General features: G+C 39.6%; 4 protein-coding genes across 5 annotated transcripts in view; all 4 read right to left on the bottom strand.

Moving 5' to 3' along the window:
• The window catches only part of LOC109397684 (uncharacterized), a 44,017-nt gene extending 31,194 nt beyond the window's left edge, over positions 1-12,823 (bottom strand). Inside the window, exon 1 of one of the 2 annotated variants that reach the window (XM_062845178.1) lies at positions 12,310-12,823. In XM_062845178.1, the coding sequence (XP_062701162.1) occupies positions 12,310-12,342 (33 nt within the window). In that variant the 5' untranslated portion in view covers positions 12,343-12,823. The remainder of the gene's footprint in view (positions 1-12,309) is intronic. The other variant, XM_029878316.2, reaches the window with a different exon arrangement.
• Positions 12,824-16,729: 3,906 nt separating this feature from the next.
• On the bottom strand, positions 16,730-18,148 carry LOC134285506 (uncharacterized). Its single transcript, XM_062846350.1, has 2 exons — positions 16,852-18,148; positions 16,730-16,788 (listed from the first exon to the last, which is right to left on the bottom strand). Exon 1 carries the CDS (start codon positions 18,048-18,050, stop codon positions 16,935-16,937), a length of 1,116 nt encoding a protein of 371 aa, XP_062702334.1. The 5' UTR covers positions 18,051-18,148; the 3' UTR covers positions 16,730-16,788; positions 16,852-16,934.
• Positions 18,119-19,747, bottom strand: LOC134288998 (uncharacterized). The gene is made up of 3 exons (XM_062854983.1): positions 19,674-19,747; positions 18,216-19,610; positions 18,119-18,139 (listed from the first exon to the last, which is right to left on the bottom strand). The coding sequence occupies exons 2-3, from the start codon at positions 19,446-19,448 to the stop codon at positions 18,119-18,121; spliced, it is 1,254 nt and encodes a 417-aa protein (XP_062710967.1). The 5' UTR covers positions 19,449-19,610; positions 19,674-19,747.
• A 9-nt stretch (positions 19,748-19,756) lies between these two features.
• On the bottom strand, positions 19,757-21,403 carry LOC134288993 (uncharacterized). Its single transcript, XM_062854977.1, has one exon. It carries the CDS (start codon positions 21,401-21,403, stop codon positions 19,757-19,759), a length of 1,647 nt encoding a protein of 548 aa, XP_062710961.1.
• Between the last annotated feature and the right edge of the window lie 226 nt (positions 21,404-21,629).

The raw sequence follows: 21,629 nt of genomic DNA, 5'->3' as shown, positions 1-21,629 counted from the left end.
GATTTTTGCTCCCCTTGCCCCTTTGTATCATTTTTGTATGAAAACCATTTGTATGAAAAACATTTTGTACGGATCACGGCATAGTTTTATGAGAATTTACAATTTTAGGCAATTTTAGAGCAGCTAGTATGACTCTGTATTCAAAAAATCATGTCTCAAAAACTGAAAAAAACATACATCTGTTTTTTTTTAATGTTACGCCAGATTTCCTGAATTTTCTGATAAAAATATAAAACCAGGGTATCCCTTTGGTCCCGAGACCATGAAAACACGAGAAAACTAAAATAAATGCATATTTTTTTGCCTAAACACAATTTGGCCCCTTCAACGTATTTTTTTTAAAAAACTACACAATTCAATAGCTTTCAAAAGGTCAACTGATTTCAAAGGTATGACTTTTTGAAAATTCTTAGTTTCTCAAAACCTTGATTTTAAGGACCACTTATCTGAAGATTGGTCACCCTAAGACGAAATAAAAAAAATACGGGTCTAATCATTTTCGATGAACTACAAACCCACCAAGTTTTACGTTATATGGAGTTGCACCATATCGTTTTTCTATGCAATGGTTTGATACTAATCATCCTAAAATTGCTTCACCCTGGAATCATAAAACGTGTTGATTTTCAAGATTCAGAACTCGCTTCCCGTGGGGCAATGGTTGGCTATAAAAAGGTATCCTAGCTTTAACAATTTGGGCTTAAACATGGTTTTAAGTGCTTGCTAATTATTTCAAGCGAAAAAGCTGTAATTTATTTTCATATATTACCTTTAGTTAATTGCTTAGTTACCCCAGTGCATTTCAGCATCACTGGGGCAAGTGAGACCTATGAGAGTAAACAAACACAATGTCATAGTTTGATCTCACTTTCTTCAGCTTAAGTCAAAATTTACACAAAAGTGAAGTAAAAATCGGCGTCTCAATTAATCAATCGTTGAGTGATACTTAATTACTTGAATTTTGATGATGAAGATTTTTAAATTGGTGAGGTCTGGGGTAAAACATATTTTTCTAGAAACCATCTTTTTTATACATTTTCGTCTATTATTCTATTATTTTTCGTTTTTCACTGCAAAATGAGTTTTTCTTAGTGTTAAGGAATCGTCCATAAAGTATAAAAAAATAGGAATTTGACCTATTCAAATTTCACGATTTAAAAACTATTTATTTAATGATCGAATTGAGGGAAACATAACATCTGTAAATCTTTACAAAAAATCTTTTGGTGAGATTCATCAACTATCTAATATGAAAAGCAAGTTTTCAAATCTTCCGTCATTGACCTTTATGACGCTTTTTGTGTAAAACAATCAATTGGTTTTGTACGAGCTGCTAGTGTTAAGCCAACTTTTTCTCTCACGAATTCGTTATTATAGTGTTACGTAATTTATGCACGGTACCACAAAACTCTTCCAACACAAATCTCTGAACATAGTTTTTCGTATGAGATATTTATACTTATGCTACCTTACAAGCAGCAACTAGATTATGTGTACAAACATTCCGAATAGGTCCCACTTGCCCCGTGAAACGGAGTAAATAAATGAAGATCTGCTACACTTTTCTTTATATGCATAATATATAGAATTTAAAAATTTTGAAACAATGCATTAAGTTAACAAGTTAACATGAAGAAATATACTAACAATGTCTTTTAGAACCATTGAAATTATAATTTTTTTTTATGTTTAGAATTTTTTGGCATGAAAAAATTAAATTAGCACTTTTTTAGGTCCCACTTGCCCCGGGGTACCTTACCTACACAATAGTGGAATGAGCTATTTTTAATACCTCAAAGGCCGACTAATACCTTTTTTGATGCATTCTATAAAAAGTTACAGCTTTTTGAACTTTTTAAAGAGAAAAACAAAATACCTATCCCAAACATTTTGGCAACCCCTTCTATTTTTTGTCGGTGACTAAATACTGGTGCTGTAATTGGTCGTAATCATCCCATGACGATGAACAAGTAGGTCATCGTCAAAAAATTAAACAAGCGCTCGCACACTTCGTCATGTCATTTCGCAATAATCAAGTGTCATGACGGAAACTTCCATGTTGTTTTGAAATTAGGATTTTCACCTTGTCCAATCAAATTTAAGCTAGCCGTTGAATTTAACCCTCTAATAACCAAACCCCCCCCCCCCCCCCCCTTAGACGGGGTATAGTTTGAGCATTTTTGTAATTTTTGTTTCGTGGAAAATCAAAAAAATTATATTTTTGGCTGATATTTGGGACTGTTTTGTACATCTCAAAATGGTTTTGGTGTATTTTAAAGCGTTTTTACATTTTTTTAAATCATTAAAAAATTGATGTTTTAGTCATCTTCTAGAAGTCATTGTTTATTTTGTTCTGAATCGCTACAATTAACACATTTTTTAATTTTTCCCAAATAATTCTATCCTAGTTTTATAGTTTGAGGGAATCGAATACTCTAAAATTATTTTCCTTGAAATTTCAAGGAAAATAAAATTTTCTGTGAAAACAATTTAAAATAAAAATATTTCAACAATAATCATAAAATCATAAAAATGATGAAAACTCAAAAAATCCGTACCCCAAATAGGCTTCCAAAAAAATATAAAACTGTGGAGATGTTCAAAAATAAAAATTAGAAAAAGCATAAACTGAAATTCGCGAAATCGAGAATTAAAAAGAATCATCTTCCAAAACATGTTTAAATCGATTTTAGATGACGAAAAGACCGAAAAATGAGCGAATATTGTTAGACTCTCTTGGTCATCGTCTTCCGATTCGATGACATTGAGACAGGCACTTCTGTAAAAATAACGTGACGACTAGTGTTGACACTGACGCTTTTCAAGCCTGCTGAAGGGCGAACACGGAATTATTGCAACACAGTTAGTTTACTTCAAAGTTTCATGTATTTATCGGATATAAACAAGAATTGCAGAGGAGTTTCACATGTGTAGGGGAGACTGGGGAGACTTGATCCCTTTTTCTTAATTTGCCTCTAACATTAAGAAAAAACACAAAACTAGATCCATTTTTCGTACAGAATGGCAGGTAAACATCTATTGCAAGTTTATACACAACAGAAGGACTTTAAATTATTGTTAAATTTTTCAAAATTGTGTTTTTATGGAGGCATGTCTTATGATGTATTTTTCAAAATGGGTCACAATTGATTCCCTTTTGAGTACATGTTTAATTTAAAGGGAAAATAACTCCAGAAGCTTCCTGTTCATTTCTTTTTCAAGTTTTCTTACATTTTTGATAAATATGGTGTATTTGAAATTATAAGATTTCCTTAAATTGTTAAGGATATGCCGTATTTTGAAAATGGGGAGACTTGATCCCCCTTTTAATGGTGTGTAATAAAATAATAATTGTCTTACACGTTTCATCATTGAATATAGTAGATTTCCGAGTAAATAGAAGCTTCCAAATAGAATTTTATTTTTCACATATATAATGTGTGTGTAATCCTCGAGGGATCAAGTCTCCCCATGTCACTGTTGTATACAGTAAGCTACATTAATTGAAATATATATTAAACAACCTTATTTGGATCAATACGTTTGATAGTATTTTATTTATACTATGTGCTGTGAAATTTTGACACGATTTGGTTCAATTTTCACGAAGTTATTGAGATTTTTCGGAATCGCCTAAAAGATTTCTGAAGGACTGAAAACAAACCATCAGCCATTAAAAAATAATGCAATACACAATTAAAATCAATTGTAGCCAAAACATTGTCGTCTGTCCAGATGTTGTTTTGGAAATAATATGCTAGAAGAAACTGTTTTTGATTCCGAGAAAATATGGGGGGAAAAAGTCTCCCCAGGGATCAAGTCTTCTCAGTCTCCCCCGTTAACCTCAATTTACATACATTTAATTGTTACTGGTTGTTTGGTAGAATTCACGACACTTTCGCTATGCGCACCATTCATAAGCGCTTGTACAGTCGTATCCGGTACCTTTTTCTCATTTTTTAGCCACTTCCTACGCATGTCGCTTGCATCCTTAACTTTCTCCTTGGTCTTTCTGAGTTCCTGCTTCATCATGGCTCAATAAGTTTCGATTGGGCGTAGTTCAGGGCAGCTCGGTGGATTCATGTCCTTTGGGACAAAATGCACCGAATTCACCTCATACCATAGTTGCACACTTTTAGAATAATGGCATGAGTTTTCATTGTGCTGCTAGCTGCTTCAAAAATGGAAAGAGACGTTTTTGGAGGCATTCAGTCTTGCAAATTTCACCATTTATGGTGCCTGTTGTGACGAAAATTTTACTTCGCTTTCCACAGGTGCAGATGGCCTGCCAAATAAGGTATTTCGAAGAAAATTTCGACATTTTTTTCTTTTTAAAACGATCATACACTTCGAACTCATCATTTCCGGTGTAAAACTCTTGTCCCTGCATTTGCTGGAAGTCAGCTTTGACATATGTTTCGTCATCCATCACACAACAACGGAGATGCTGACCTCCGTGTAGAGCTTCCTTGCACGGGTTTTGGCAACAGTTTGCTGCCGTTCATCGCGGTTTGGGAAGTTTTGAACCTTATATGTATGTAATCCAGCTCTTGTCTTAACCTTCTGAACGTAAGTTTGTGAAACGCCGACCTTTTTGGCGACATCACGTGTAGAAATGTTCGGATTTCGGCTGGAATGACCATTAATCTTCCTCTCCGTCTTCTTACATGTTGCTCCCGGTTTTCGTCCTGCTCCGCGCTTGTGATCCGTAGTCAACCTCTCATTGAACCTTTTTAACACCCTTGAGAACGATGAAATGCTAATTTTCAGCATTTTTCCCAAGTCAAGATGGGACAGTACCGGATTTTGCAAGTGAGCGTACATTTTTTTTACGCGTCTCCACTTGACTCACTTCCATCTTTGCTGCAAGATACCACACAACTTCGCAATTCACAGGATGTAAACAATACACTTCAAAGAGGAACTGTGCAAAATTTGGTTATTTTCTGCCCAGTGGGAAAAAAGTTACAGCCAGTTGCAAGTGTTGCAATAATTTCGTGTTCGCCCTTTAAATATTTTCCAATACCAGGATAAACCGATCAATACCTTGCCTTGCACAGTGTTCGAAATCGATGATTTTGCGATCAAAATTAAATAACTTTTTTTAGGTTAGTTCTAGAGGTTTGGCGTGTTCTACAAAGTTTTTTTGCATGTTAAAAGGCGTCTTTTGATAAAATGTAATAAATGATTAATCCCCCTAGAAGTGAGATAAAAATTTTATTTTGTTGAAATATTTTTTTAGAGATTTGACGTCTTCGGCAAAGTTGTAGCCCATGATAAGAGAACAAAAATCGTAGAACATGTCAAAGCTCCATCTCTTACGGTTTTCGAGATATGGAGCGTTTTGTGCGAAGTACCCCTAAAACTAGTTTTTTCAGTTTAGCTTCAGCAGGTAAAATCCTACAGTTTTGTGACCTTCTACAAACTTGTTCAGGACGTCAAAATACACATTTCTTCCAAAGATATCAAGTCATTATATCTTTAAACAAAAAAGTTATAGGCAAATTTATCATATTTTAAGGTGTACTTTCACCTTAAGTAACTATTTCCGGCGCAAAATGGCGCAGATGGCTCAGTCGGTAGTTGAAAGATTAGACTTTTTACTACCGCTTGGGGGTGGAAACCCTCGTGGGCAATAGTGGGAAAGGTGGTTTAAATACATGACAAAAACTAATTATTTTGCCTGTAATACAAGAAAAATAAATAAAAAATTAATAATTTAGGATCCCGCAGTAATTTTTACTGCATTGCGTAATTTCCACCAATATTTTACAATATTTTTGAGCATGATTTATTTATTTATTTACTTAAATTAGCGATACTTTACGCCAAAGGTGCATTCGTGTCGTTTTTTAGCATTGTTTTTACCTAACAGAATATTTTATTCATGCTTTTGAATTCATTTTGTTTACTATCTGATGATCAGGCAATTTCTGATAAAGTTACTTTAAAATTACCTATTTGAAGTTTTTTTGGGGCAATATTCAAGTTATGTAGCGCTAGAAATAGGAAGAAGGAAATATTAAACAGTTCAAGATGTGCAACAAAACACAGAGTAGAATTTTTTTTTCATGTATTTATATTTATATTTGTATTTATGCTTTTTCGGTAATCTACGAGTTTGACTTACACCTGGGAAGCAATTGAAATATATCAGATATAAATCAATAAAATACAGGGTGTGAGAAATAATGCGATGGTTTTTTTTTTATTTCAAATATTATTTTTAATCTCTTGACGTTAACCAATTACATGTTTTGACGTCCCATCGTCTGCATCATGAGTTGATTGAAGTATTTTTCATATTTTTAACAGTACTTTTCACAAAAATCGAGTTGAAAATATTTTTTTTTATCGAATTGATCATTTGATATAAAAAGATCTGCTTTATTTTCACCTGAGACATTTTCACCAGAAAATCGTCAAAATATGTATTGAAGAATGTAAAATCACAACTACCTTAATAAGAAGAGCAAAGGTATTTATCAAAACGCATTTGATATTCTAACCACCGTAGCCATTCAATTGTATGACTATTGGGTAGAGGGTAGGTAGTCATTCGTTTGGGCATAGATATGTTGTCATAAGTTTGAAGAAATTCAATACTTTTATTTAGAACTAGCTTTAGTTATAACTCTCGGGAACAATATTTTGTCCTTATGTTTCAATTTTTAGTGATAAAAACTCACTGGTTTTTGTAAAAACGTTGTAAAATATTGCCGGAAGAAACACAGTGCAGTAAAAATTACTGTGGGCTTCTTAATTATTTTTTTTTTAAATTTATTTTTCTTGTATTATAGGCAAAATAATTAGTTTTTGTCATGTATTTAAACCACCTTTCCCACTATTGTCCACGAGGGTTTCCATCCCCAAGTGATAGTAAAAAGTCTAATCTTTCAACTACCGATTGAGCCATCTGCGCCATTTTGCGCCGGAAATAGTTACTTAAGGTGAAAGTACACCTTAAAATATGACAAATTTGCCTATAGCTTTTTTGTTTTAAGATATAATGACTTGACATCTTCGGAAGAAATGTGTATTTTGACGTCCTGAACAAGTTTGTAGAAGGTCACAATACTGTAGGATTTTATCTGTTGAAGCTACACTGAAAAAACTAGTTTTAGGGGTACTTCGCACAAAACGCTCCATATCTCAAAAACCGTAAGAAATAGAGCTTTGACATGTTCTACGATTTTTGTTCTCTTATTATGGGCTACAACTTTGCCAAAGACGCCAAACCTCTAAAAAAATATTTCGAAAAAATAAAATTTTTATCTCACTTCTAGGGGGATTAATCATTTATTACATTTTATCAAAAGACGCCTTTTAGCATGCAGAAAAACTTTGTAGAACACGCCAATTCTCTAGAACCAACCTAAAAAAAGTTATTTAATTTTGATCGCAAAATCAACGATTTCGAACACTGTGCCTTGGTATGATACCTGACTTTGGTATGCTGCAGTTATGTGTCAGTTATTTGTTTCTGCTCGGGTCGGGTTCCTGTCGTAATCATTAAATTTTGCATCAATTTTAATATTTTTTTGCAATTTCTCATAGTAACAGGCTGTTTTACCCTTGGTTTTACCTCATGCCAATCTGCCAGGAAAAGGCCTACTTTCCCACACTAAATTAGCAGTGCTGTAATCATTCATTACAGCACTGATTCGCGTTGCGTAATGAACCATTACAGCACTGTTTTCAGTTTTGATCAAATTCTTGATGGTTTCTGAACGCAGGTTTGAAAAAATGTGACATCTGCACAGTATAACCTGCTATGATCAGATTTTCTTAAACATGACTATGCACATCAGTGTGCAGTTTGGTGAACAATTTTTGATAAAAACTATCCTGAAGTGGTAGTTTATGAAATTGCAAAAAAAAAAACGTTGTACGTTACTCGGTGCAAAACTCGATTTTTACAGCACTCGTCGTAATTATCCAACTCGGCAAGCCTCGTTGGATAAATGTACGACTCGTGCTGTAAAAATCTTCATTCTGCATCTTGATGCGTGAACTACTATTTCCTAACCAAGTTTGGAGTGGGCGTATGAAGAAAAGGCCATTTTCTTCTTTCAAAACTTGAAACGGATTTTGTATTCAAAGCCCCTTCCTAGCAGGAACGAATAACTGTCCCATAACTGCAGTCTGCAGCATACCAAAGTCAGGTGTCATACTAAGACGACGTATTGGTTGGTTACCCAGGTATTGGAAATAAATGAAGGTAGACACGTTGCAACACGAAGTTAAGAAAAGGATTTCAATACAATTTTAAAAATTAGCCTTGACAAAAAGATGGCTCGATAATAATACGTTAATCCACTGTTTCATCTTACCCCACCCGTTTTAACTTGCCCCGGTGTACCTGATTTTGGTATTTTTTAGGTATTTATAAAATACGACGAATTACTGGTTTGGTGTTGAGGACTGCTTGAGGTATTATTTAATTATGGAAAAATCACTATTTGTATGAAAAATTACCGATTATTATTTAGGTATTGCCAAACCTGATGTCATTATTTACGCGTTATGCTCAGAATACACACCAGTTATTATTTTAGGTATTTTATACTTCTTATGCAGGACTTCCTAATCAAGGTTGTTAACCGATAAATTATCGACAGTTAACTTAACGCAAACTCGATAACGATAAAGGTTGCTCGATAATCTCTCGATAACGATAACCAAACGATGAATCAACGCGAAGATCAACGTACCTTCGATAATTTTGCGATAAATCTAGTTGCCCTAGTGACGGCATCAACAACGGTTCAGATCGCGAAGAAAATTTTCTGGAGACGTTATCGAGTCGATAATTTCAACAGTTAACTGTATCGCCGATGACGAATCCGTCTGAAGACATTATCGTTATCGACGATAAACGATAACAGACGTTAACTTTATCGGCGATAACGATAATTTATCGATTAACAACCTTGTTCCTAATACCTCATCCAAGTTGTAAGTATTCGGTTTTCCATAGCTGAGTTTGGTATTCTTCAGCTATTTTTTCCTGCTCGGGCTTGGGCAATGACCGGTACTTTCCGCCGTTATTCAGTCAATTCCAAACTAGTTGACTTGAAATTTTGCACACGCCTAGATACGATACGTATCTCATCGTGTTCCAAAAATTGTGTCAAATGGTTCAAAATTAGCTAAGTTATAGCAGAAAAGTGCCCAAATGGAAACCCTGCCGAGATGGTTCCACTTCTCTAATTGAAAAAAAAAACACTGAAAGAAAAAAATACATCGCGCATCTATGTTAGATGTGTTATGATTCAAATTTTCCAAAAACCTTACTGTTAGAGTAGAAAGTAGGATTGCAAGTTGCGACTGGATGATTGTTGAGTTTCTGGAGTTTTCGACTCTGATTCTAACAAATTGCGTTGATTAATTTTCTATCATCGCCAACGTTTCGGTCCGGCTATTGTACCATCAGCAGTGTGACACATTTCCAAAACAATCACACGGCTGTTGTATAAGTCGACAATCATTCAGTCAAATCTTACTATACCTTTAATTTTCGTTTTTCACTGATTTTCAAAACAAGAAAGTAAGAACGGATTTTTATATTATCGATACCAGACAGCTGGCTGGGAATCAAATCCATGAACATCCGCTAATGAAGTGAACGTGTGACCACTTGCATCACGGGTTCTGGCATGCAAATGCTCTTAAACTATCTTACAAGCTTTTTTTTATTATTTAAATGACTGGCCCGCATTATCATTTAAATAATAAACAAAAGCTTCTTACAAAATCAAGCTATGGAGGGGAGCTGGTGAGATGGTTACAGCACGTGACTATCACGCCGAGGACCCGGGATCGAATCCCACTTCCGATAAACTTGCAAAATGTGAGCTCTTCCTCCGGAAGGGAAGTAAAGCGTAAGTCCCGAGTTGAACTAGCATAGGCTGAAAATCTTGTTAATACAGATTAAACAAATCAAGCTACATCAAAAACTTGAAGGCCCCGGGGCTCTTAAGAATTGTTGTGTTGAGTTCTAAATGTCTCTTAGAGCTTTTTCGTCTTGGCCAACCGACCTCTACAAACGTGTCCTAGACCAGCGAGGTTACATCCAGAAAGACGAACATACCGTCTCCAAAGGGTTGAAGCTTAAGCCAGGGTGAAGAAATCGGCCCTTAGGCAGCTTGAAAGCTGCTTAAAAAACTCCTCAGAACTTTATGTAGCTCGAAGTCATTCGTGTGCAGATCCATATAGGGCCGATTTATTTACAACTGTAAAGGCGTGGGCTTACGGCATGACTGATGATGACGGGATCGATTCTCGATCGGCCCAGGAACTTTTTTGTAAAGGAAATTGCCTTGACTTTCTTGGGCATAGAGAATCTTCGTGCCTGCCACACGGATATATCACGTGCAAAATATCCATCGACAGAGCAAGCACTCAGTTAAAACTTTGTCAAATAAATCAAAGCAAAGCTTTAAAAAATATTTTCAGCAGCAGATGATCACAGGTATCGTTAAACGGGTATGTGATATACCCATACAGGTGGAGCAGTAAACACGTGGTAATTCTATAAAACTAGCAAGAGTTTGCTTTCCGATTGGTCTGGCAAATTTTCATAATAAAATATCAATTGAACTCTTAGGTATTATAGGTAATTTTTCAATCAAACGGCTGTTTTTGGTCAGTCCAGTCGAGTCTACACATATACAGCTATTCAATAAAAGAATCCTAGACAAGTATAGAATAGAACACTTGCATAATTTTTGTTGTCACTGCAGCTTACTTGCAGCACATCAGAGAGAATCTATCACAAGCATAAAAGCGACCAGGCCTCCCGAGCAGGAATGAATAACTGGCACATAACTGGAGCATACCAAAGTCAGGTATCATACCAAGACAAGGTATTGGTCGGTTATCCAGGTATTGAAAATAACTTATTTCGGTATTTTGTAGGTATTGATAAAATACCTCAACGAGGTATTGGTTTGGTGTTGAGGACTGCTTGAGGTATTATTCAGCTATGGGAAAATAGCTATTTATATGGAAAAATCGCCGATTATTATTTAGGTATTGCCATACCTGAAGTCATTATTCGCGCGTTATGCACGGAATACACACCAGTTATTATTTTAGGTATTTTACCTCTTATGCAGGGCTACTTAATACCTCATTCAGGTTGCAGGTATTCGGTTTTCCATACCTGAGTTAGGTATTCTTCAGCTATTTTCTCCTGCTCGGGCTACTGTGCAGCGTTATAATAAATCCTGTAGACATCAATGCTCTACTTGGGTCTACATTGAAGCCATACATCGGGGAAATTTCATACCAACCAATCAGTTTTAAATAAGCATAATACGTTAAAACTGTATGGAGTGACGTTGGTAAGAAGGTAAATGTCACTCCTTGGTCTCAGGAATGGCCTGCTCCTCAGTGTGAGTGCAAGTGTGCGCGGTTTTAATATGAAAAAAAGCTGCACTGTGCACATTTTCAGTGTGGAATGTCATCCTTGCTTGGTTTATAGATTCCTGAGATGGGGCACAGGTATTAGCCCGTATGTCCTGCCATAGGCGCCTTTACTCGCTCTCTGGAATGCCACAAAATCAAATCCCTCCCCAATTACACACGATGCGATATCCGATGCACCGCAACTGCATCGTTTCAAGTTGGGACAAACCTATGTCGCATTGGGTGGATTGTCGCAACAAATGGAGGTAATAGTAATAGTAATAGTATTTTATTGAAAACGGTGGAGGTTGCGACATTGCCATTATTGTTGCGCGATGGTTGAATATTGATTCACTGAGCTGTTTCTCTGTCACATGATTTTCCAAGTGTTTCACGCATAAAACAACAATCCGGAGAACAAATTTATAAGAGAAAATTATATTATCTTATCCAATTTTTCACCGACAGAATACTTTAAACCAACGCTATCTTCAGTAAATACTTTTCACATTCACGAGCCCCGCAAGACTCAGTACGTGGTTGCAGGTAGAAACAGGAGCATGACTGATGGTGTAACGTAGAGAGGATGAGCTAGTGATTGAGGAGAACCTGCTTGAGAACCTATTAATTCACGAACACTTGTGATCGTGATCCAAAAATTTTCCGTCAGTTGAAAGGGAATAAGCCACATCAATGCTGGGAATAAGGCTTCTTTCAGATTACATAATATTAAAACGTATTCTCCACGTAGTTTACTATCCTGCATTGATTATATCCCAGATACAGAATTAAATCCATAAATCCTCTACAGTGATCTTCTTCAGTATTTGAAATCAACACTAATTGTATCATAAGAATTTATTTCACAGTCCATTAAAGTCCATTGAATTCACTCACCACTGTCACAATTCCCAGAAATCTGACGATCATTTTTCTAATTCTGCAATTACACACTTTTAATTCACAAAAAGAACGAAAGTCCTCAACTGTTCTAACGTCACTCCACACTCTCCACCGCAATTTGTCCCGCCGCAGGTTCACACTTTGTTTAACCGTTTCGCTTTAATCCAACCGCTAACACCGCTAGTACAACACTAAACTGGGGTGGAAAATAATGATCTGATTTATATATGGAAAAAAAAGTGTACCGCGCGCCGCAACTAAAACTACAATTGCTATATTAGTTAGTAGACGTACCAGATCTACCACCCACCGCACCGTTTCCCTCGACCTCACCAGCAAACACCAGCAGCTGAGGAGGTCTCTGCCTGCACAGACCCCCCTGGCCGCTTCGTGTGACTCATGCGGGCCCGCACCAAGAAGCAAAATACCTACAACGGAACGGACGGAAAAGCACACCTCCGAGACCGAGACGAAGAAGACGGGGTTCAAATGAAAATGAAAATCAGACGGAGAAGCGCACGATGAGGAAAAACGGTGGAAAAAGGTTTTCGGAACCGTTGTGCACCATAAACGAGTGAAAAGTAATGTTTTTTTTAGAGCATGTGATCAAGGATGTGACCTTTTCAATTTCAATTTAATTTTGCCCATGTATGAGTTTCTATTTATTTTTTTTTTCAGTTTTGCAATATTCTTCGCCTAAATTTTGAACATATAAAAAGAAACCTAATTTTCTTTTTAAAAATAGAACTTGTTGGATTTAAATGATGTCTTCGAAAATGTTTTAGGATATTTGAAGCACTTTCATAAAAAATACACTGAGAGAAATATTCATCGTGGGTCTATGTTAAATGCCATATGATTTCAATTTTTCAAAAACATTACCCTCGGATTTTTTTTATTATTTTTCTATAGAAATCTAACTTCTTATTTCAAAATTCGTATCGCAGTATCCCAGGGTGGTTAATTGCTTCTATTTTATTTCGTTTTTTCTTCTATTGAAAAAAATCAAACGGAAACAATTTTTGAGGTTTTTATGTTAAAAATAGATTCTACTACAAGTTTCAATGAAAAAACTATACATTTTTTTCCTATATCCTATATGCTCAAGTTACAGCAGATTCAAAAGAATACAAATATTATGAAAAAAAATACCTTGTAAAATGTTAATCAAGAGTAGTTTCAGTACTGAGCACCCTTGGTGGAGCAGAGGGCCGAATAGAAAGATCTCCATCCTAGGCGATTGCCAGCAATCGCTTTGACCTGTGGCCAGGAGCCTCTGGGTCTGCCTCTGCTGGGTTCCAAGCTAACGCTTGTTTGCAGATTTCGTTTCCGCCCCTACGTAGAGTGTGGCCGACCCACTGCAACTTTCGCTTCCGAATTTCTGTCGCTATCGGCTTTTGATGACATCGACGATAGAGCTCCACATTGGAGATCCAATTGTGAGGCCACAATGCACGAGTTTTGTACCGCAGGCATCTATTGATGAAGACCTGCAGCTGTTTAGTGTTTTCCGATGATACACATCAAGTTTCACTAGCGTACAGTAGCACCGCTTTCACGTTCGAGTTGAAAATTTAGGTGCGTTGACTTATCTGATTAGTTTTCCATACATTTCGCAAAGGCAGCCCTCGCCTTCTTGATCTGTGCACTTATGTCGATCTTAGTGCCAGCATCATTGCCATTTGGCTACCGTCTACCCCCGTTGGTTTGAACGACACCTCATGCAAACCATCGGGGTTCATTTTTAATTTGAACTTCTAGGAATCGTGGGTATTTAAAAACACTAATTGTAACCCTTTTTGCTGTTTTGTTTTGATTCTGCGTTCCGTTTCACCCTGTTCCATGAACAGAATGACGTTTGAACCATTTTTAGTTTGAACGATCTGCAGATAAGCGGGGGTCAAATTAAAAAGTGTTCAGATTAGATGCGGTCAAACCAACGAGGGTAGACGGTACCAAGATATTGAAAGCTTTCAACATTCTCCACTGCTTGCCCAGCTACTGTTAAGCTGGAAGGGTTGACCATATTAACATTAAACGATTTGATCTTGTCCTGATGGTGAGACCTGCCACCGAGGAGCGATCGGCAAGATCATCGAGCATGCTCTGCATATCAGAGCGCTGTTGAGCTAGAGAGCAACGTGATCAGCCAATTCGAAGCCATTTAGGGTTCATTCAAATATTACGTAACACAAAATTTGACAGTTTAAGACCCCCTCCCTCCCCCCACGTAACAACACTTGTATGGGAAATTTTGAAATTTTGTATGAAGCGTAACACGGCGCTAGACCCCCTCCCTTCCCTCTTAGCGTTACGTAATATTTGAACGAGCCCTTAGGTGCTCCATGATAATAAGCTGCCACAGCAACCCACAATTTGATTCACGACCAGGATCTCGTCCATTACGATGAGGAACAGCAGCGGTGACAGTATACATCAATAACTCACTGCAGCAACGACCCAGATGGGATCGAACAAGATACCGTTGTTCAGCACTCTGCACGAAAATGCCTTGTGCTGTGCTTCAATGAGGCCAATGATTTTCTCCGGGACACCCTTGCGCCTGAGGGCTCCCCACATGTTTTCATTATTAAGACGTTCGTCACACGGGATCGTCAATCTTCTCCTGTTTCAGGTTAAGGACCACTTTTCAGAGGACTTTGAGAAAGATGCACAACAACATGATACCCCGTCAATTATCGCATACAGCCAGGTCACCCTTTTTGGGCACCTTTACTAAGACGCCTTGCATCCAGTCTACCAAAAATGTCGCTATTTCCCATACGTTGCAGAATAATTGAAGAAGTAGTTGTGTTGTACTACGGGGTCAGCTTTGAGCATCTCAGCTGATATGTGATCGACCCCTGGGCCCAGTTTGATTTCATGCTACAGATGGCTGTTTCTATCTACTGCACTGATGAAGCTTCGGTGTTGACACAGGTAATGCGTGGAACCCTTGGCGGATCATGCTGAGGTGTTGGTGGCGTGGCCGACACTTGAAAAAGGTTTCCAAAGTACTCAAACCAGCAGCATTTCAACTGGTCAGTCGAGTCGGTCAGTAACTGTCCACACGTGTCTTTCATGGGCATCGTAGCATTCATCTTGGTCCCACTAAGGCAACGTGAGACATCGTAGACGAGACGAGTGTCGCCGGTGTTTGCGGCTTTCTCGCCTTCGTCGGCTAGGGAGTCCGCCCACGCTCTTTTTTCCCGTCTACATGAGCGTTTCACTTTCTTCTCGAGAGCCGAATAGCGCTGACGGGCTACGGCTTTGGCTCCTCGTGTTTTCGCTCGCTCTATCGCGGCTTTGGCGTTCCTTCGCTCCTCTATCTTCGTCCAGGTAACATCTGTGATCCACTGCTTTCTTCGGGTGCGTAGCTCACTCAAATTATTCTCGCCGGAGGCGATGAAGGCGTTCTTGATGGCGCACCATTGATCTTCTACGCTTCCACTTACTGGAATATTCGAAGCACAGTTCCCTAGCTCCTCGACGAAAGACCTTTTCACCGCAGCGTCTTCCTGTCGGAGTGTGTTGAACCGGCGCCCGATTTTCTCCTCCTGTCGATGGATCCTAGCAATGCGCAGTCGGATCTCGCCGATTAGGAGATGATGGTCAGACGCAGTGTCGGCGCTACGTTTGTTCCGCTTATCAAGAAGGCTCCGTCTCCATTTTTGGCTGATGCAGATGTGGTCGATTTGATTTTCCGTAACGCCATCACGGGAAACTCATGTCAATTTGTGCACTGGTCGATGAGGAAAGAGCGATCCCCTAATCACCACAAAACTCTGCAAACAGCTCTCCGTTTTCGCTCATTTCTCCGAGACCATTTCGTCCCATGGCGTGCTCATAGTCCGAGTTGTCGAAACCAACCTTCGCGTTGAAGTCGCCCATGAGGATCTTGATATCACCTTTCGGAATCTTGTCCACGACAGCATTCAGTTGACTGTAAAAGTTCTCTTTGTCTTACAATTCGGAATCATCGTTTGGCGCGTAACATTGGACCATGGTAAGGTTTCGTGTTCTGAATCTGCCTACAATTATCTTCTGATTAATAGGTTACCACTTCATGAGCGCAGCGTGGGCGTGAGCGCTGAGCAGAAAACCAACTCCACGGTGGCGAGGAGCGTGTTCACCTCGTAAACCAGAGCATAATAGTATTTAACCCGACGCCAATCTGTGTTCTCTAAAGTTCGGACTTCGCTCAGTCTTAGGATCTCAAGCTTCATACGGCATGCCTCATTGGCTAGTTGTGCCAGGTCAACCTGCTGGGCTAGGGTTAATGCATTCCTAGTTCCAATTCTTGTCCGTTGTTTCGCGCTAAAAGTCGTTGCCGTTGAATCTGTTCGTAATCTTTTATTTTCGGTATTATTATTTGGTTTGATTGGCTTTTATCGGTGAATTGTAATGAAACTCGCATGTATTTCTTGTGCGTAACGCGTTTCGGCTTACTACGCTTCAGCCATCATCAGACGCCTAAAACAAACATTTATTGAACATTTTCACAATTTTCGTACAAAAAAGACAATTACAATGTACACTTACAACATGCTGATCCAGACCGAACAGCTTGGCTGGTCAAAATTAAACTAAATTAACTCCCCTTTTTTCCCGCATCCTTATCAACGTTCAACATCGCCCGTTTCGTCATTAGCTTCGTCATCGTTTGTGTTCGGTCGTCTTCCCATTCGTGTATTGGATCGTGCAGGTAGTCGGGTCAATAGTCCATTGTATGTGGAATTAAAGTTGCCACACTCACGTTGTAGATTGACCGTTTGTTTTTCTCCCATCTTTTTAATGTGGAATACCTCTGCGATAATCCTGGTCTCCGGGTCCTCAATGCGTTCTAGCACTGCTGTTTTCTCGAAGTCGAACGAATGCCCTTCTTCCATATTGTGCACAGCTAAGCCAGATTTCGGATTCCGTTTTTTGCAGTCGTTTTTGTGCTCGGCCATCCTCACCTCCAGCATTCGTTTCGTCTGGCCCACGTATACCTTCCCGTCGTTCGCGCCGCATGGTATGGAATACACCACATTTCTCTGCTTCCCTGGTGGTATTGGGTCCTTCATCTTGCTAAAGATTTTGTGTTTTATTTTGTTTTGGGGTCTGGACGCTAATACCACGTCATTGCGCCGCAGTATTTTCCTTAATTTTTCGCTCAAGCATGGTACATAGGGAGCAGACACATACTTTGCGTGTTGATCTGGTCCGGTTTCCGCGTCCAGTGAGTTGTAATGCTTGTGGACGCGTTGTTTTCTCACCCTGTGCACGAACCACGTTGGGTAATTGTTCTTCGCCAGGATCCGCGTGGCTTGGTTCAGAGCTTCTTCTCGTTTCTCGCCGCACGACAATTTTATTGCGCGATCTATTAGCGCGATCGCGGTGTTTTGCTTGTGCTGGAACGGACTTTTGGATGTGAAATCCAAATATCTTCCGTTGGCTTGTTTGGGAAGCCAGGATGTTGTTATTTTATTATTTTCTCGTTCCAACATCATGTCGAGAAATTTGATTTTCGCATCAACTTCTTCTTCCACCGTGAATTGCAAACGTTCGTGAAACTCGTTGAATACTTCCACGATCGTTTGAATTTGGTCTTTTCTGGCTACGCAAAAGCAGTCGTCCACATAACGCTTGTATACTCTCATGCGTATTTGCTTCTCCTCCAGTTTCACCATGCACTCCTGTTCCAACTTTTCCATGACGATATTTGCAATCACCGGGGATAGTGGTGATCCCATTGGAACGCCAAACGTTTGCGCGTAAACGTTGGCTTGGTAGACGAAAAAAGTTGATTCTAGGACCACCTTTACTGCATCGACGAAGCTATCTTTATCGATGTTCGTGTGTTGTTCTATTTCGGGCCACCTTTCCAACAGACACCTCAGTGCGTAGTCCACTGGTACGTTCGTGTAGAGCGAGACCACATCCAGCGAAAACAATACCTCTTCTTCACTTGTCTGGACTCCTGTGATTTCTTCTGCAAAATCGAAGCTGTTGCGTACGTGGAAAACTGTTTTTCCAACCACTTTTCCGATTACGTCCGCCAGGAATCGAGCCATGTTGTATGTTGCCGATCCTATAGTTGACACCACCGGCCGGAGCGGACGGTTCTCTTTGTGAATCTTTGGTAATCCGTAGATTCTTGGTGGGTTGCAGCTCGAATCTTTTAATCTCCGTTGTGTGCGGAAATCAATGTAGCCCTTTCTGTGCCATTCATCGATAAAACTGTTCATTTTCTTGAGAACTCTGTTCGTCGGATTCGTAGTCATCCTTTTGTACGTGGTTCCGTCGTTGAGAAGATCCTGCATCTTGGTTTGGTACTCGTTTAGATCCATGATGACCGTTTTGCTCCCCTTATCCGCTTTTGTTACCACCAGGTTTGGATTTTCTTTCAAAAACTTCCTACTTTTGGAAACTTCCTTCTGGATCCACTCCTCTGGTGGGTGGCGAGGTTGTCGATGATAGTGGATATGGTTTATCATCGCGTTGGACACTTCCGACCTGATTTCATCCGCATTTTCTTTTCTCTGAATGCTTTTCTCGATGCTCGCAACCAACTCCACGTATGGAACATCCCCTTTGTCTTCTATGTTGAAATTTGGGCCCAGCATGAGTGTTCGTTCCACATAGTCCGGGATTTCCACAGTCGTAGTGTTCACTATCCATTCAGCTTCGTTGTTCATTTGCATTACCTGCCTTGTTTTCATACTGGATACTTTCCGTCTCTCTCTCGCTCTAACCTTCTCGAAGATCGTAGCAGTTTTCTCTTTCACCATCTTGCGTATCCTTTCTGCGTCGGGTTGATCGAAGTCTTCGTCTATCTTACGGTTCATGTTCTGCTTCGTTTGTCTCAAGCTAGCCATTGTACGTTTCGTATCGGAGATCAATAGGCTCAGAAGACGGATACGGTGCTTGAACATGATCTTCTCAAGTTCTCGCTTCGACGCTTCGTTGTCTATTTTTATGTCGTTTCTGATCTTGAGACACGGTGGAACCATTTTACACCTTCTGCAGTTCAGGAGAAACTTGATTCGGTTGTTCGACCTCGCTAGGCGGCTCGACACTTTCAGAAAGCGCCAGATAAAGCGCCGGCTATTTTCTCCATACTTGTTCGAGATTTCGTTCACTAACAACATGTTTTCTTTGCCAACTAACTTCTATCGGTTGAAGATAATCACCGTGGACCTTTACTATTATTTGGTTTGATTGGCTTTTATCGGTGAATTGTAATGAAACTCGCATGTATTTCTTGTGCGTAACGCGTTTCGGCTTACTACGCTTCAGCCATCATCAGACGCCTAAAACAAACATTTATTGAACATTTTCACAATTTTCGTACAAAAAAGACAATTACAATGTACACTTACAACATGCTGATCCAGACCGAACAGCTTGGCTGGTCAAAATTAAACTAAATTAACTCCCCTTTTTTCCCGCATCCTTATCAACGTTCAACATCGCCCGTTTCGTCATTAGCTTCGTCATCGTTTGTGTTCGGTCGTCTTCTCATTCGTGTATTGGATCGTGCAGGTAGTCGGGTCAATAGTCCATTGTATGTGGAATTAAAGTTGCCACACTCACGTTGTAGATTGACCGTTTGTTTTTCTCCCATCTTTTTAATGTGGAATACCTCTGCGATAATCCTGGTCTCCGGGTCCTCAATGCGTTCTAGCACTGCTGTTTTCTCGAAGTCGAACGAATGCCCTTCTTCCATATTGTGCACAGCTAAGCCAGATTTCGGATTCCGTTTTTTGCAGTCGTTTTTGTGCTCGGCCATCCTCACCTCCAGCATTCGTTTCGTCTGGCCCACGTATACCTTCCCGTCGTTCGCGCCGCATGGTATGGAATACACCACATTTCTCTGCTTCCCTGGTGGTATTGGGTCCTTCATCTTGCTAAAGATTTTGTGTTTTATTTTGTTTTGGGGTCTGGACGCTAATACCACGTCATTGCGCCGCAGTATTTTCCTCAATTTTTCGCTCAAGCATGGTACATAGGGAGCAGACACATACTTTGCGTGTTGATCTGGTCCGGTTTCCGCGTCCAGTGAGTTGTAATGCTTGTGGACGCGTTGTTTTCTCACCCTGTGCACGAACCACGTTGGGTAATTGTTCTTCGCCAGGATCCGCGTGGCTTGGTTCAGAGCTTCTTCTCGTTTCTCGCCGCACGACAATTTTATTGCGCGATCTATTAGCGCGATCGCGGTGTTTTGCTTCTGCTGGAACGGACTTTTGGATGTGAAATCCAAATATCTTCCGTTGGCTTGTTTGGGAAGCCAGGATGTTGTTATTTTATTATTTTCTCGTTCCAACATCATGTCGAGAAATTTGATTTTCGCATCAACTTCTTCTTCCACCGTGAATTGCAAACGTTCGTGAAACTCGTTGAATACTTCCACGATCGTTTGAATTTGGTCTTTTCTGGCTACGCAAAAGCAGTCGTCCACATAACGCTTGTATACTCTCATGCGTATTTGCTTCTCCTCCAGTTTCACCATGCACTCCTGTTCCAACTTTTCCATGACGATATTTGCAATCACCGGGGATAGTGGTGATCCCATTGGAACGCCAAACGTTTGCGCGTAAACGTTGGCTTGGTAGACGAAAAAAGTTGATTCTAGGACCACCTTTACTGCATCGACGAAGCTATCTTTATCGATGTTCGTGTGTTGTTCTATTTCGGGCCACCTTTCCAACAGACACCTCAGTGCGTAGTCCACTGGTACGTTCGTGTAGAGCGAGACCACATCCAGCGAAAACAATACCTCTTCTTCACTTGTCTGGACTCCTGTGATTTCTTCTGCAAAATCGAAGCTGTTGCGTACGTGGAAAACTGTTTTTCCAACCACTTTTCCGATTACGTCCGCCAGGAATCGAGCCATGTTGTATGTTGCCGATCCTATAGTTGACACCACCGGCCGGAGCGGACGGTTCTCTTTGTGAATCTTTGGTAATCCGTAGATTCTTGGTGGGTTGCAGCTCGAATCTTTTAATCTCCGTTGTGTGCGGAAATCAATGTAGCCCTTTCTGTGCCATTCATCGATAAAACTGTTCATTTTCTTGAGAACTCTGTTCGTCGGATTCGTAGTCATCCTTTTGTACGTGGTTCCGTCGTTCCTGTAACGGTCTTTTTGGGTTTCGGAAACAGTAGGTTGTTGGCCTAAGGTCCCCTATACTATAGTGACGTTGCTAAGGTAGCTATACTGAGCTACGTTGCATTATCAATCGTGATTACCAGGCCAACCTGAAGTCTACTATACATTATTATGAACCTTTGGGACATTAAGGGTCGTCCGAACTGTCATGAAGTTTAAGTCT

The sequence above is a fragment of the Aedes albopictus genome, chromosome 1 (genome assembly GCF_035046485.1).
Source record: "Aedes albopictus strain Foshan chromosome 1, AalbF5, whole genome shotgun sequence".
NCBI lineage: Eukaryota > Metazoa > Arthropoda > Insecta > Diptera > Culicidae > Aedes > Aedes albopictus.
Note: the sequence above shows the minus strand (reverse complement) of the source record. Positions and strands in the feature narration are given on the sequence as shown.

Bases quoted from the DNA above. Each gene is read 5' to 3' on its own strand.
- LOC134285506 (XM_062846350.1), bottom strand. From the start codon at position 18,050: ATGGGATCACCACTATCCCCGGTGATTGCAAATATCGTCATGGAAAAG.
- LOC134288998 (XM_062854983.1), bottom strand. From the start codon at position 19,448: ATGTTGTTAGTGAACGAAATCTCGAACAAGTATGGAGAAAATAGCCGG. The intron at 18,140-18,215 runs GTACCAGTGGAC...ACATCGATAAAG, and splicing joins TGGTCTCGCTCTACACGAAC to ATAGCTTCGTCGATGCAGTA.
- LOC134288993 (XM_062854977.1), bottom strand. From the start codon at position 21,403: ATGACTACGAATCCGACGAACAGAGTTCTCAAGAAAATGAACAGTTTT.